The sequence below is a fragment of the Silurus aristotelis genome (genome assembly GCF_946808225.1).
Source record: "Silurus aristotelis genome assembly, chromosome: 2".
NCBI classification, from domain to species: domain Eukaryota; kingdom Metazoa; phylum Chordata; class Actinopteri; order Siluriformes; family Siluridae; genus Silurus; species Silurus aristotelis.
Window position 1 is genome coordinate 8,692,785 of NC_139575.1, and position 17,690 is coordinate 8,710,474.

The 17,690-nt window shown below is 36.7% G+C and overlaps 1 protein-coding gene across 4 annotated transcripts in view; it reads left to right on the forward strand.

Annotated features, from left to right (window-relative positions):
• The window catches only part of nos1apa (nitric oxide synthase 1 (neuronal) adaptor protein a), a 159,326-nt gene extending 143,390 nt beyond the window's left edge, over positions 1–15,936 (forward strand). For 3 of the 4 annotated variants that reach the window (XM_083567087.1, XM_083567086.1, XM_083567088.1), the window contains exons 11-12: positions 9,302–9,569; positions 12,188–15,936. In XM_083567087.1, coding sequence (XP_083423213.1) covers positions 9,302–9,569; positions 12,188–12,758 — 839 coding nt within the window. In that variant the 3' untranslated portion in view covers positions 12,759–15,936. The remainder of the gene's footprint in view (positions 1–9,301; positions 9,570–12,187) is intronic. The other variant, XR_014537646.1, reaches the window with a different exon arrangement.
• Positions 15,937–17,690: the final 1,754 nt, after the last annotated feature.

A 17,690-nucleotide genomic window follows, 5' to 3' on the forward strand; every position in this document is an offset into this window, starting at 1 on the left:
TAAAAGATTTTCGTGCAGCAGGCAAACGTAGCAGTGCGTATGAGGTATGATACATTAGGACTTCTGTGAGATGCCTTACTCTCCCCAGCGGCCGACGGAGTTCAGTTGTCTCAGTGTTAGGGCGCGTGTTTTTAGGCCCGATTTTAGCTTTGAAACACCAAACATTTATACTGTAAATTGTATACATTACAATACTGCAATTGATCTCCTCTGCTAAATTATGTACTTTTTAAATGATTTAAAAATTACAGTATACTTCCCCAAACTGATCACCACTCTTTAAGATTCCTGAGTAGGCTCGGTCATGTCTCGATGTAACGATGGGGTCATCAGAACACATCTCCTTCGTAAGTCGGGGTCTACCTGTTTATATGAAAGCCTCCTCAGGCCACTCTGTTCATGTGATTTGCTGTCAAAGTAAAAATGCTTGTTTGTAATGCAGCAGCTTTTGAATGCTCAAATTGTATGATTAGTTGCAGTATTCGAAACGAATGTCAAGTATAAGTCCATTGACCAAGTTCAGTTTTGTATTTCTTGTTTTTTTGCACGCTAGCTTCTTCAGCAGGAGGTTTCGATGCACTGTGTTGATTGAAAAGAAAATGCAGCAGTTGTTTTTCATGTCTAGTAACAAGCTCTTTTGACTGAAAGCTAATCAAAGACCAGAAGTAGGACAGATGGGGTGGAGGGGAGGCAATTGACAATTTTTGATTTTCCGGAAATTTTGAAAGCGTAATAAGCCAGTTGATCATTTCACTGCTATCAGAGACCATTTGCATTTGCTTGTTCTTCTGAGTGCTGCTTTTTCACCCACTTGTCTTTGAAAGATCCACTCAATATGTTTCTGAGGTAATTCAAGTAAATGCAGATGTTTTTTGAACTTCCTCTTGTTAGGGTGCACCTCTGTCCTGCTGCATGTTGAGTGCTAACAGTGAAAATCTACACAAATCAATGTTTTGGGGTTTTTTTTTGGCTGTCCACACTGTTCCAGAAAAAGCAAGACTTACCTGCCAACACCTCATATCAAAGAAACCAGAGTTTTGAAGCAGTTGCTGTAAATTTACTGCTTGATTCGCACTAATTTCAGATACAAGCTGCCACTGGCTTCATATTGTACATGTAAAACCATCAGAATGGAACATTTTGTTTAGCACAGCTGCCTGCTTATGGAATGAGGAGGCAGTTGCCACAGGGGGTAGAAGCAGGGAGTCAGGAATGTGTCCTAATCCTGAAGGCAATCTTCAAATTCTCATGGGCTCCTGAATGGCACGACAGAAAAGCATTTGACCTGTTGTCCAGATATCTGTAGTAAAGATCTTGATAATGCCACCACAATCTGTAGCCTAGAGCAAAACTGTTTATGCTCTCTGGGCAGGAGAAATTTCCTTTCCCCTGTCAATCACAGTCTCATGTATGAGGAGAGCAGCCTCTTCCTCACTATGTGCAATATGAGCAGAAGTGTCTCAGAGGAAACTTTATAGCCCTGTATTTATTCTAAACTTTTGAATTATTTATCCAGAGTGCTAATATGGCACAAAAAAACTCGAGAAAGTCTGAAAGTATGACTTTTATTAATGATTTTCATCATCATATACCTGAAGCATCAGACTGCATTCACGTTGCAATGAGGGTTCCAAAGGGCATGTTCACATTTGGCATTTTTGGTTTTGATCACACAAGTTTAAGCATCATTTTATGTGCTGTGAGTGGAGTTGATATGCTTTTGAAAACACTGTTGCTTTGGTCACTGTTCTTTTATTTTTTTTTTTTTTTTTTTTTTTTAGAAAAATGCAGATTGAAGTGAACCATTTTTTTAAGTATCAAAAAAAAAAAAAAAAAAACATGAAACATGAGGAAAATAAATATGGAGGTGATAATGATTTGTAACATGCTGAATTGATAAAAAAAAAATAGTTGACTGACTTTGCAACATTCACCAGTACATGATGTGGTGTCCCACTTTTACTCTGAACTTAAATTATTAGACCAATATTTATTTATCTTTATTATTATTTATTTATTTAACTGATAACATCACCACAAAATGCACAAAAATTATTTTAGATTACCGTCATTCCTTTATACATAGATTACACTGAGAAAATAAGTTATTTGATTGATGCAAACACTTTGCAGCATTGTACAAAGAGATTTGTTTAAGTTTTAAAGACATCAAAACTAAAAAAAAACTAAATGGCTAAACATTTTTTAACACCAAACCATCAGACCCATCTGTGCTTTCTAAAAAAAATAAACATTCCAAAACCAGTCCCCCTTTGCTGATAAAACAGCATATACTCGTTAGGGAGGACATTCCTGTGGAGATTTACGCTGATTCAACCACAGAGAATGATTGAGTTTAGGCACTGATGTTTGACATGGAGATATGGAGTGCTTTTGGTGTTCCAGTTCATTCCAAATTTAAGGTCGGGATCAGGACCTTCAATTCCATCCTTGGTAAACCATGTTTTCATTGAGCTTGCATTGTGCACAGAGGGAACAGGATAGGGATCATTATTTCCCCTTTCTACTGCTACAGCATATAATTTATACAGTTGTATGCTTCTATTTTCGAGACAACCGTATGGATATGGATGTATGCTCAGATGAACATTTGGCCATACAGTGTAGAATTAAAATACATTCAAACTTGAATTTACTTTGCTTTATTGATCATTTTGTAAATACATACATGAAAAAGCTTTTTTTTAATGGAATTAGTTAGATTTGTTTTGTCTATGTTCAAGATAATTTCCAGACAGTGTTGTCTCTCTGGTTGTTTCCTCACTGATTTTCTCCCACTGAAGAAATCTCACAAGTTTTAAGCTAAAACTGTTCTCCAAACAGAACACATTTAAGTATCTAGTACCTTTAACCAACCAAAAGAAACACATTTTTGTAGAAGAATATGTGAAATTGCTGCTATTATCACATTCTAATTGAATCAGTACAACATTTAACCTGTATAAAGTCAACAGCACCTCCTTCTAACTGCACATTAAACCTCTGACACACTGACATGGCCAGGGCAGGTCATTTAATGAAATATTGATTTGAAGTCAGACAAAAATTGAGGTGTACAGACTTGTCTGGCAAGCTAGTGTCCCCTGTGGGTTCTGCTAATGTAACACTGTTTCTCAGCAAGTTCCAACTCACCCAAGCAATACCTCTGCCATAATCCAACCTGGAGTACATTATTTGCTGCACACATATTGTTGTAAACTTGTTTCTGCTAAACTTTTCTTGGTGACAGTTCTAACGAGCATCCCAAAATGTAATCCATAAAGCTTATATTTGAGCTCTTTAGACGGCGAGTCTGTGTGTGGTGGTCCGAAATGCACTGTGGAAAATCTCATCCCTCTGATGTAGCTCAACTATGACCTTTCAATTCACAACCCAGACTCCGCTGCGTTTAATCAAATGCTATAGAGCGATTCAACTCCCATCCCCCAACACAAAGACATACATGTTAAAGATTTTATCCAGGCAGAAGGTCACAATTAAATATTTATGGCTGACCTATCAGCACACAAACCTGGTCATCTGGTAAACTAGATATGACACAAAATGGGCTAAACTAATTTATTTTCATTGTTTCGACAAGCAGATTTTTGCCTCGTAATATGACTCTGGAACTCCATAGCCATATAAACTAAACTATTCATTTTACCATAAAAATGTTAATAAACAGGGTTAAACTTCAAGGTAATTTTAGTCTGTCTAATAAAAACTAATATTTTATGAATGCAATCGGGATTTTATTCTAATTTAATCGTTCACACCTACACTTTAAAATGTGGATTGATTTTCCAACAGCTACAGTATAACCAGAGCATTTTAGATTTATTTTTATTTTAATTTTTTTTAGTAGTAGTAGCTAAAAGTGAAAAGACCGATCGCAAAATAAAATTCACCTAAGGGGGGGGGGGGGGGGTTCAGTGAAATGGGAAATGACACAGAATATGAAAAAGTACTTTCTCAGAAAAAACAACTTTTTCCGGGTTCATTAGATGAATCTGGCAACTTCACGAACAAGAAAATCCTAGCAAGCCCAGAGAAAACACTAGTAGGTCAACTTTGATCTGCAAATTCATAAGTCTGTTTCGTGAGCCAAGCGAGAAACAAGGGGGCAGAACTGTCACGTCTTTGGTTGGTGGGGAAAAAGAAATTGAGCCATTAAATTTTAAGTAGACATTTGCATTGTTATTTTTTTACTCTTGCTTGTCTGGCAGGGGGGATGCCATCTCGTTTACAGGTATACTCTAAGAATTCTGTGGTAAAATTTTTATTTTCTTCTCTCTGACTGACAGGATTTTCTTGTTAGCAGTTTATGAAGTGTGTGTAAATCGTGTATTGCTAGTTTACTTTTGATTAATGATTCGGGTTTGAGACACGAGTTTGATAAAAATTGAAAACGGTCCAAGGAAAATGGGGATTATATAAATCAGTAAGAGCTCCAGTAAATGGAGTGCTCTAGGCTCATGTCCTGTTGTGTAATTGAGTTGACTGATTGGTCAGTGAAGCGTGTCTGAGTGTTCTCATGAACCCAGCGGGAACGGGCCGTCCTGTGGCGTTTGAGAGCTATGAACTCTAACTCCATTCTTCCCCGCTACTGCTCCTTGTGGCCTATTGACGTCACTCCACGGCTTCTGTCTCTGTGAAATGTTTCTCTAGACTTTGTTACACACAAAAAAAAACAGTGTATCTGTGGGAGTGGAAGTACATTTACTGTCTTATGTCATTGACCCTTGCTTTCACCTTAATAAACCTTTCATCTTTCCTTTCTCGCTTTCCTCTTTTCTGGCTTGAAGGATTCAATTTTACATCGTAGTAGGAATCAAAGCCCTAAGAAAACTATTTGCATTTCCAGGCAAATCTGCTGTCCAGACTTTTTTTTTTTTTTTTAACAAAGTTTGCACTTTATTTCAGTTTTTTTTTTTTCCCCTTAAAAGATCTGACACTGAGGATACTTGTACATTGCAGATGTTTTTATTTTAACTAAACAACCTAAATTAAAAAACCTATAAACTACCAATAACTGCTGCACTGCCCTCAGTTGAACTATAGGGTTTGGAATAATAAAAATAAAAAAGTGCCATTTTATATTTAGACTTTAGACTGAAAACATCGATTCACCCTGAAGTCCATTTATCAGCTACTCATCTGTTTGTGTGGGTTCAAAGTCATTTCCTCAGTGTTCTGATCAGGCTTCATTTTTTTCCCCATGGATTTTCATACACAGATTGAGACCAGATGCAGAAGAAAGCCTGTAGAAGAGAACAAATCTTACCACATCACCAGATAATTCTGACCTGAGCCACAGTCTATAGCTGCATGTTTAAGATGCCAGTATACACAGGAATTAATTTGCATAATGAAACATCAATTTTAATGCATCCAAAGCCATTTTGTGTTTCATTTCAAAGTTCCTAGGAAGGAATATTACATTTGTAAACCAGGCTACAGATGCAGTAAATATAAAAGTTGGCTTTATGTAAACATGAGCAGTAGAATATTTGCTTTGTTTGGGAACAAAGTAGACCTAGAAACCTGCCTCCAGGGGTCCATACCAATAACCTGATATACGCACTTACAATGTACCTCGAAATGTTGCCATAAGCCACAGTTTTATCAGCACCATAAAATGTCACTCGATGAAATCCAAAAGTCGGAGACTACATTTAAAAAGAAAATCTGATATTTCTTTTTAAACTGGAAAATAAATAGTTTTTTTTTTCAGAAAAAAGGTTTGTATTGACCATGTTAGCACCTGCTTTCTGAAAATCAGCGTGTCTGCTTCAAAGTTCAGATTTCCCACTACCCCTATCCCTTCTATTGAACTATGTGTTCGGATGAAAAACTGATGGATTTGATCCAACATGAATCAAGTTTTTTTACAAGTTTGTGTGGGGTTGGTGTAAGATGGAATTCAAGAATTCACAAAAAAGAAGAATGTGTCATATCGTAAGAAACTCTGCAATTCAAATAAAGATGTAAAGATTTTACTTTTTCCTAAAGAGAGGAAAGTAATCAAAATGTTTGGGTGGTAACAGTAACATCACACCACCACAGTGTGAATCATTTGTCTAAAACCGCATGGCCTACTGCATGTTATATATATATATATATATATATATATATATATATATATATATATATATATATATATATATATGTATATATATATATATATATATATATGTATATATATATATATATATATATATATGTATATATATATGTATATATATATATATATGTATATATATATATATATATATATATATGTATATATATATATATATATATATATATGTATATATATATATATATGTATATATATATATATATGTATATATATATATGTATATATATATATATATATATATATATATGTATATATATATATATGTATATGTATATATATATATATGTATATATATATGTATATGTATATATATATGTATATATATATGTATATATATATATATATATATGTATATATATATATATATACAGTGAGGAAAATAAGTATTTGAACACCCTGCTATTTTGCAAGTTCTCCCACTTAGAAATCATAAAGAGGTCTGAAATTGTCATCGTAGGTGCATGTCCACTGTGAGAGACATAATCTAAAAATAAAAATCCAGAAATTACAATATATGATTTTTAAACTATTTATTTGTATGATACAGCTGCAAATAAGTATTTGAACACCTGTCTATCAGCTAGAATTCTGACCCTCAAAGACCTGTTAGTCTGCCTTTAAAATGTCCACCTCCACTACATTTATTATCCTAAATTAGATGCACCTGTTTGAGGTCGTTAGCTGCATAAAGACACCTGTCCACCCCATACAATCAGTAAGAATCCAACTACTAACATGGCCAAGACCAAAGAGCTGTCCAAAGACACTAGAGACAAAATTGTACACCTCCACAAGGCTGGAAAGGGCTACGGGGAAATTGCCAAGCAGCTTGGTGAAAAAAGGTCCACTGTTGGAGCAATCATTAGAAAATGGAAGAAGCTAAACATGACTGTCAATCACCCTCGGACTGGAGCTCCATGCAAGATCTCACCTCGTGGAGTCTCAATGATCCTAAGAAAGGTGAGAAATCAGCCCAGAACTACACAGAAGGAGCTGGTCAATGACCTGAAAAGAGCTGGGACCACCGTTTCCAAGGTTACTGTTGGTAATACACTAAGACGTCATGGTTTGAAATCATGCATGGCACGGAAGGTTCCCCTGCTTAAACCAGCACATGTCCAGGCACGTCTTAAGTTTGCCAATGATCATTTGGATGATCCAGAGGAGTCATGGGAAAAAGTCATGTGGTCAGATGAGACCAAAATATAACTTTTGGGTCATAATTCCACTAAACGTGTTTGGAGGAAGAAGAATGACGAGTACCATCCCAAAAACACCATCCCTACTGTGAAGCATAGGGGTGGTAGCATCATGCTTTGGGGGTGTTTTTCTGCACATGGGACGGGGCGACTGCACTGTATTAAGGAGAGGATGACCGGGGCCATGTATTGTGAGATTTTGGGGAACAACTTCCTTCCCTCAGTTAGAGCATTGAAGATGGGTCGAGGCTGGGTCTTCCAACATGACAATGACCTGAAGCACACAGCCAGGATAACCAAGGAGTGGCTCTGTAAGATGCATATCAAGGTTCTGGCGTGGCCTAGCCAGTCTCCAGACCTAAACCCAATAGAGAATCTTTGGAGGGAGCTTAAACTCCGTGTTTCTCAGCGACAGGCCAGAAACCTGACTGATCTAGAGAAGATCTGTGTGGAGGAGTGGGCCAAAATCCCTCCTGCAGTGTGTGCAAACCTGGTGAAAAACTACAGGAAACGTTTGACCTCTGTAATTGCAAACAAAGGCTCCTGTACCAAATATTAACATTGACTTTCTCAGGTGTTCAAATACTTATTTGCAGCTGTATCATACAAATAAATAGTTAAAAAATCATACATTGTGATTTCTGGATTTTTTTTTTTAGATTATGTCTCTCACAGTGGACATGCACCTACGATGACAATTTCAGACCCCTTCATGATTTCTAATGGAAGAACTTGCAAAATAGCAGGGTGTTCAAATACTTATTTTCCTCACTGTATATATATATGTATATATATATATATATATATATATATATATATATATATATATATATATATATATATCCGCATGTGTTTGTGTGTATACATGCATTTCTCTTTATGGAAAATGAATATAAGGAAAATTCTATCTTTATAATCCACTTTAAGAGCTTTTTGGTTATTTGGATGTTTCTCCTAAGCAGTTCAAAGCCTGAATTTGGTATGTGAGAGTTGTTTATTGTCCATGAATCCTAAATAGAAATTCTGTCTGTTGTTTTTTAATTATGCAAATATTTCTCTAGCTCTTCCCACTGGTTTGCCCATCCAAATATTTTCACTGCATTTCAATGACTCCTCTGTCAAACATTTGCATTGCATGATTGTACAAGAGGCTGCTCCAGTGTGCAGTGCTGATAACATAAAAAATAAGAAAGAATCTTTGAAAGTGCTTGTTATCAGGGGGAAAAACTGGGTTAGGCTAATGAGCTTTCTCTGGCTCAGGCTATCATCCTTCAACAAATTCTCTGAAAGCTGCTCGGGGTAACGGGTTTTGCGTACATTAGACACATTAATCTCCTGCTTGGCTTTCTAAGGGTAAAGAATTGTCAAAAAAGAATGGGAAGTTTGTGGGTTTTCAGCCACATGATGTTGTTATGGCCTGTTTATTCTATTTTCTACCTCCCACTTGGCTGTCTGAGAGGAACCAGCCGCAGATGTACGGTATAAAGGTAACCGACTTGCTCTGTGAGCAAAGTGTCTCCATGGGGAAATACGTTTATAACCCTATTTTATAACTACTGTATGTATATGTCTTTGTGCTATTATTAACATTCCTTGTCTCTCTTAAATGCTTTCAAAGAATTATCAGGAGGTAAGAATGCATCGGAAATACAGTGTGAAACGTTATTCATGCTGTATTGTAATGGCTAAGCTTTGTGCTGAATATTATCATGCATGTGTTTTTGCTTTATTTCATTGTAAGAGTGTCGATTTTTGGTCTTTAAAAATGATACGCGATGAATTATTACTGTTGAAACCTGTTTTTTTCCATCTACAGCATTATTATTTGTTCACCATTCTTTCAATGCTTGTGTATGTTTATATTAATAACACAAAATAATGAATAAAAAAAAAACTTGAAGCATGATACTGACATATTGCCTGTTTTTCTTTTTTTCTTCCTCCCTTTTGTCTATAGTTGACCAAAGCATGTTTGAGAACTCGAGTGCAGGTGAGCAGCTGAAGCAGGGATTGAAGCTGAGCTCCATCTCTGGTCGCCGTGACTTCTCCTCTACAGTGGGCCAAAAAAGCAGCACACCCCTGAAGAACCTGGGTAAAGCCATGGGGGCCAAAGTCAACGACCTACTCCGACGCAAAGAACCCGGCAGCCTGGGAGACATTGGTGTTACGGAGGTCAACAAAAACGTAGGAGCAGTGTGGTCCAGCCACAAAGTGACTGCTAACAGGTAAATAATAATACTATCAAGCACACATTTCATACACAAGAAAACCAGATATTTGCTCATTTGATATTTTCTATTAATGTGTAACATTTTATATACAGTACAGGCCAAAAGTTTGGACACACCTTCTCATTCAAAGAGTTTTCTTTATTTTCATGACTATGAAAATTGTAGATTCACACTGAAGGCATTAAAACTATAAATTAACACATGTGGAATTATATATGGAATTATATACGTAACAAAAAAGTGTGAAACAATTGAAATACGTAATATTTTAGGTTCTTCAAAGTAGCCACCTTTTGCTTTGATTACTGCTTTGCACACTCTTGGCATTCTCTTGATGAGCTTCAAGAGGTAGTCACCTGAAATGGTCTTCCAACAGTCTTGAAGGAGTTCCCCGAGAGATGCTTGGCACTTGTTGGCCCTTTTGCCTTCACTCTGCGGTCCAGGTCACCCCTAAACCATCTCGATTGGGTTCAGGTCCGGTGACTGTGGAGGCCAGGTCATCTGGCGCAGCACCCCATCACTCTCCTTCTTGGTCAAATAGCCCTTGATGCCTTCAGTGTGACTCTACAATTTTCATAGTCATGAAAATAAAGAAAACTCTTTGAATGAGAAGGTGTGTCCAAACTTTTGGTCTGTACTGTACATGACAATGAAATCATTTCAGTTTGAACTTATGGATTTCTAATGGTGACTCATAAGCATTATATAGGCTCAGTCATAACATTTGAATGGCAGCTACATTACTTTTACATGTAAAAATGCAGGGATTTTGTCCAGTCAGCATAATATATAAACCCTTTCCTACAAGAAACCATAATCCATAACACAAGGGCACAAAAGATATTACAAATATTAAATATTGCGATATTTATTGTCTATTGTTGTTTTAACAATGTGCAATTCGACATTATCGAGTATAGAAAAAAAAAAAAAGGGCAGATAATTTTATTTAAAAATCTTATTTTTTTTAATGTATATTATATTATACTTTAATAAAATATAGATTTATTTTGCTTGGTAACAGCAAAAATGTCCCATTGTTCAAGTTGACGGGTTAATTGTAAGAATTTGACTCAAAAAAAACATGCACAGTAAAAAAAACAGGCTTTATAACGGTATAAAATATATATATAACATGCCTATAAAAGGTAAAAATATATTTAAACTTATTGAAAAAAAAATTCAAGTCTATCACTGTTGTGAACTGACCACCAAATTCTAAGAAGTCAGCTGTCCACAGGAGTCTTTAAGCTACAGCACAATAACACTCAGCAATATATTGTCTAATTATCATTATCTGTAAAAATAAAAATAAAAATAAAAAAAAAGAGAGAGATATAATTTCCCCCTAACGTACATAAAATCCCCCTAATGTACATAAAGAAAGGAAGATTGCCATCGTTCCACTCAGAGACAAGGGCTAATTTTGCTCCCTTGGCAGTGGCGTTATTAGGATTCGAACTCTCAGTAATCAATGCTTAGGCCATTGCACCACTCAGGAGACTTTAATAGGCTTTCTTACACTGAGTGTTTATGTTCAACTGCAGAACACTGCCCTTTTCATTAGAGGAGCAAGTGAGGATGGTATATTCATTAGGCTACTTATTGATGTGCTGTGGAAATTCATCTGCTCTCCTGTGAAAGTCCCCCAGCAAGAAAGTGAAGATAAGAGTCCTAATGCAGAGATCACAGAGATCCATTTATTCTGCCTTTACAAGCACTTTGTTCATCACATCTGTTTATTGAGCCAGTTTGAGCATATAGTTGATATGAGCAAGTCTTGAATCACTCGAACCTTGACTGGCATCCCTTTGAGTGGAAGAAAAATCCTCAAGCGGAGTGTGTGTGTGTGTTGGTGTGTGTTGGTGTGTGTGGGTGGGTGGGTGGAGAATTGGAGAAGGTTTTTCACTAGCAAATTTGCAAACTTTGATGACTGACTTAATTGGGAGACAAACAACCGTGAAACATATTTCCTTATATTTATGTGCCTGTGGCCTTAGTTGGTGCAGACCGACTTCTATTCAATACCCTTTGAAAGACTAATGAGGTCTTGTAAGCCTATACAGGTGCAGGTTTTGGTATTTCATGTCATTACATTTGATCAATCGACTAGTGGTAGGTTGTTTTGCTGCTGTTAATACAATTTATTTAGGCCTCAGTCTGAGATTAATGCCCCTAAAGTCATAAAAATCCTTAATGATGTACAATAATACAAGGCTTTACTACCTCTGATTGACTGATAAGGTCATTATAGTAGTCATTATTTAAAAGGAGCTTAAAATAAAATTTAGAACTGCATCCATCACGAATAAACCTCTGGCTAACAGTGTGATCGAAGCCATTGCTCGTAATTTCAGCTTCTTATCCTCGTTTATGAAACGAGACAGGCTTTAACGCGTTGGATTCTAAAAGAGGCGGCATACGAGTTTTACCAGAGCTGCCTGTCTCACTGCTCCCACACAAACCACTCACTCAAGCACAAATCAATTCTCTTAGGTCGACAGAAGACAGACTTATAGGATTTTTTTCACGAGCGTTATGATTTAATACACACTTGTATTGTGTGAGGTGATATTTTTCAGCAACAGTACACTCTATTCTTCCTCCAACAGCCACATTCCAATGGACTCATTCCCTCGCTTGGATCCTCCACCTCCCAACAACAAGAAGCGTCTCCCTCGTGCTTTGAAGACCACACAGGAAATGATGATCTCCTCTGACCCTGTGGTGGCTTCTCCAGAGGTCTCGGACTCCTCCTTCCAGTCTTCCCCAGAGAAGATCCACCAAGTCAAAGTGCCCAAGCAACCTGAAGTGCCTGCAGATCTCGAGAAACCCTTAGGAACTGATAATGTTCTGGGGAACAGTTCGGGGGTGAAAGGCCAGTCTGCTGATATGGAGGACATTCAAACAGCAGATGAGCGTAAGGAACACGGCACCGTGAATGAAGGCCAGTCACACATGCTGCTTTCTGTTCCCGACCTGATCCACAAAGATAGCCTAGATCTCAAGCAGAAACTGAGCAGCTCCGAGAGTAGAATGGCGTCCACAACACGTCCAGGGAAAGGAGACCGTCACATCAGCATGAGCGAGGCAGGGCAACTTCAGAACGGCTCAGTGGAACACATGAGAAGCTGCAGCGGGGACAACGAGGAACCACACCCAGACCTGCTTTCATTTGAGTAGAAACATGTTTGAGAAGTCATGATGTTCATTCTGATCAATCCAATCTCCTCCACAGAAGTGTTCCCTGTGAAATGTTGGTTTTACTAAAAAAAAGGCAGTCTCTGATTATTGTCGAAGAAAACTGCAGACCTTAAGGGAACCAAGCAAAAGTGGAATTATGATCATGACTTCATCAGCATATCTGTTAACCACTGTATTTTCAGCATATGCACTATAACGTGTTTATGCTTCACTTTATGTATTACTACATACATATCCTGAATATTTTAGTCTTATTTCTTTTATTTTATTAATGAAATCACTACTTTAGATTTTTATAAGCTTTTTCTGCACCTGTCAATACGTCTAGCCATTTCTGAGATTCTTATTTTTGTGCATTGTATACTAAAGAATTCAAACATCTCATCACTACAAACCAAAGTGAGAACATTTTATTTGCTGTAGTACTTCGAAAGCAGTGTATGTTCTCCAGATCCTGTTTCCATTTAACTACACCATGTAGAGAGCCTTAATATCACCGCAGTGCCACGCAACTTCATTCAATTTTAAAATACCACCCTCCTTTAGTTTAGTACGGAAATCATAAGAGGACTTTATTTTTTCATGATCGTGGACCTTTATGGTACAAATTGTTATGGTTCATTATCCTTAATGATGCTTCTAGAACGTGCTCTTATGCCGAATACACAGAAAAATGAATTACTGGAATGTTCTTGACACAGCATCATGGCTAATACGCGGACGTATGGACGTATCATATCCACGATGCTGCCACTAGAACATGCTTTCATGCCGAATACACAGAAAAATAAAGTACTGATCATGAGAAAAGAAAGAATAAATAACGCATGACCTCTTAGGACTTCCTTAGTTTAGTGCTTTATTAACACAAATTAAACATTAGCCATTTGCTATCCAAATGATTGCTTACATTTTGTAATAAAATCGTATGTAATATTTTACATATCACCGAAACTGTTCAAACTTTAATGCGTTTCATCACTTGACGCTCTCAGAATAATGAAAACTAGGCTAGGTCGACTGGTAAATGAAATGAAGTGAAAAGGATGACCCGTGTGCACTCCCAAAGCTACTCATAGTATTGAATAATGGCACACAGGCTGAGATTTTTTTTTTGTTGTTGCTCCTCTATGAAGGCCTGATGGTGACATCCCTGTTAAATAATGCATGACCATGACATATTAATGCATTAGACTCTCTCCACTGCTACCGGTGCAAGTCAGGGGTTTTGTAACAGTCATATTACTGCTGTTTAGAGCACTTTAAATTACATCTTTGTCGGGCATTATAAGAATATAATAAATATACACAGACAACCTATAAACTTTATATTGATCTCTACAGAATTTTCCAGACTCTATTGAAAAGAGGTGGATTGCCTACAAGCAGGCAACTCTGGAGTAAAACCCCCCACCCTCAGTGTCAGTTCCAAAGATGTGTGTACCAGCAGTCTGATAGAAGACGCTTGAAAGGTGAGAAGGATGCATAAACGTAGGGGCTGAATTATCAGAAAAGTTGTTATGGTCTTTTCAACTGATTAACATAGTGATTATGGTAAGTGGTAGACAGTATGTCTGATGGAACTAGGAAGTAAGACCTGTGTTTGTCTAACCAAAGCATGGGCCAGTTAGCAGGCTGCTCTGTAAGCCTGACTATCCAGAGAAGAGAGGAGAGATAAAGCAGGACAGAATGAGGCCCAGGACTCTAAGAGTAGAATTTGTGAGAGACGATTTGCAGCACAGAGCTTCAAATGCTGCTGCTGAGTGATGGCTGGTTTGAGGGAAAGGCGCCAATGAGGCACAAGAACAGCACCGATGGTAAGCACCAATGATTTTGTATCTCCACTTAAACCGTAGTGCTTTTGAATTCTGATTCTGATGGGACAGAAGGTGTTGATTGATTGTTTTATCATAAACAGCAGCTTTAGCAGCAGACATTAGTGTTCTATTTATGTGCAAGAAAGTGCACAACTTTTAAAGTCTTCAGTAAGTTGGCTTTGGAAGGAGTCTCCAGTGTCAATGTTTTGTAAGTCTTTAGGGGAAGGATTTTGCAGTTTCTCAGTACCGAATACAACTTTTCTTTTCGTGTGCATTTGTTTTAAGAGACGAGACGAGAGGGAACAACTGTTTATAGCTGCTATAACAAAGAAAAAACACAAAGAACTACCTTCATTTGCAGACGTTTCATAAATATTGCATACATACATTCATTCCTAAAATCTACATTTAGTTTTTTAATAAATATTTTAAAAATATATTGCTGTTATTGGAAAATACTCATTTGCTTTGCATCCCACAGCCCACCATTATCACTGATTATTTTATAATAATAGCACAATTCCAAATGTTTTATTCCCAGTCTGATTTCCCTTCAGACTTCCATGATCCTGTAGAAGTTCCGTGATCCTGGAACGTTATCCCAATGCTACAGAAGCGTTTGATGCTGTTTTATAAGGGACATCATGCAATGCTTAGCAGTACATTTAGAATATGCACAAATGTAATTTCATATGATGAGGTGAAGAGCAGAGGAACACAAACAAAACCCAAATGTAATTCTTTTCGTCCATCCACAGTTCTTTTATAACCCCTTTTTTCCTGCTATTTTATAAGAATGAAAAGATTTGTGGGAAAAAAAAAACAGGTCAAACTAATGAAAAGAATTACATAAGTGTTCTGTTTGAGTGATGGATTTATTTTTCGGTTCAAACTTCAACATAATGGAAAACTTCAACCTCAATACATGATGTCACACAATTCGATGTGTTTCTCTTGCTGGATTTGCTACTCGGTCATTCATTGAAATGAAATTTTTATTAAATGAATATCGATACCTATACATGTATATATGCGGGGCAGGTGTCAACTAAAACAAAATATTAAAACAAATTTTAATCAGATTTGAAGATTATTGTAATGGGAATGTATTAAAAAAAAGAATAGATATTGTATTTTTTTTTCATTTTTTTTTAGATTTTTTTTTTTTCTTTTTGTTTTTTAAACCATCACATCTCTCACTTTAATAACGATTTAAATGAAGGAAGGGAAATGTTGAAGGAATGTTGTGTTTGTTAAGGTTTTATGAGCACAAAAAAAATTTAATAAAATACAAGACCTCAAATATTAGAGTTTCTATTAAAGACATTTTTCAGAATAAAGCTTCGGTGTGTTTCTTCTTGATGCAGCTGTTCTGCAGGAAATGGTTCGGTCCATTAGTGCAACAAACTGTTTGGAATGAAAGCGAGATTGCGTTGCAATATTTTGTACGACAAAAATGCAATATGATGTTTAATCCTGCTTTCACCATCTGTGTTCTCAATTCAGATGCTTTTACATGACAAGCTGTTTTTAAATAGCTTCAGGCAGATGTGAAATATTTTATCTCTGGAAGCAGGAGGTTTATTATATAAGGTTGCATTAAAAACCTGTTATTTGTTTGAAGTTTGGATGCGATGTTTTTGTATGTGTGTAAAATGCAGCTGTATGAATCAGCATTAATGAATCTCACATTCTCAACATTTGCTACTATTAAATTCCATTGTATTTGTTTACTGCTTTTATCATTGGAAATTGTCCCAAAGCAGCTTCACAGAAGAAAATAGATTCTGAATAAAAAAGTTTTCTAAATATAAATCAGTCCCTATGACTTTATTCCTCATGAGAGAGCCAGTGGTGACAGTGGCAGGAAAAACTACCAGGGATCCTATGAGGAAGAAATCAGAAATATAAATTTATTACCAAGAATGTTTACACACACAAGGAATTTGACTTGGGGACAGGAGGTTAAAGTACAAACACTGTGCAACATATAATAGTGCAGACATACATAGAAATACACAGTAGAGATAGGTTATAACAAAATATAGGAAAAACAGAAAATGTAATAATGCACTATATAAAGAAATAAAAATAAATTAACTGATTCATTCAGAGGATCCAGACTCAAAAGGGATTCCACCAAATGTCTATTCATTATAGTTTCATCACTGTTGAGGATCTTAACTGTTCACTGTTTGCATTTAAATGCAAAAACCGAATATGAATCAAATGTTACATTAATCTCAGTTCAAATCCAATGGTTACAAAATCACAAACAGGAATTATTTATCCATTATTAATTTTTTTCTCCATTATTTTATTTTTGGATTTTTTATGTAACGTTTTATGTTTTTATGACCCCAAGCTCAAACAGGAGCTCATAGCCAGAAGATGATGAATGAATAGAAGAGCATGGGTGTATGATCTATAATGCATTTGCATCACTAAGGAACGCAAAACCTTTTTTTTTTCTCCTGTTATCTATTTTGGTCACATCCTGTGCTTCAGTCTCTTCCTCACACACAAAACTATGCATCCTTTTACTCACTGCCAGCCAGATATCCTGTGTAGAAAAGGATTCATGACGTATTTTTTTCCCTCTTGAAGAGCTGAGAGGTTTATGTACAACACACTACTGCAGCGTGGAACAATTGAACATAAGCACGACAAACCGGGGGACAGGTTTAGTATTTTCTCTGATGGAGAGAATATTACATATAATAAAGAAGCCGTGAAGTGCTAGTGCAGGTGAATCCTTTGCGGTTTTATTGTATCTGTTAAATCAGGGGGGAAATAATTGCATTGTGTGAGTGCAGGAGACAACCTCTGCTGGGCTTTTGTGAGCGATGGTGGAACTGTAAAGCTGTGTGTGTGTGTGTGTGTGTGTGTGTGTGTGTGTGTGTGTGTGTGTGTGTGTGTGTGTGTGTTAGAGAGGGAGAGAGCGAGCGTAAGAACTTGGGCTGGAAACAGAGTAGCTTCTGCTTTATGCCAAAAGAGACATAAAACTTCATTATGTGAAATGTATATAGAGTGTGGTGGTGTGGTTATGAAGGGAAACTGCTGCATGTGTAATAGCAGTTACTACCACTGATCA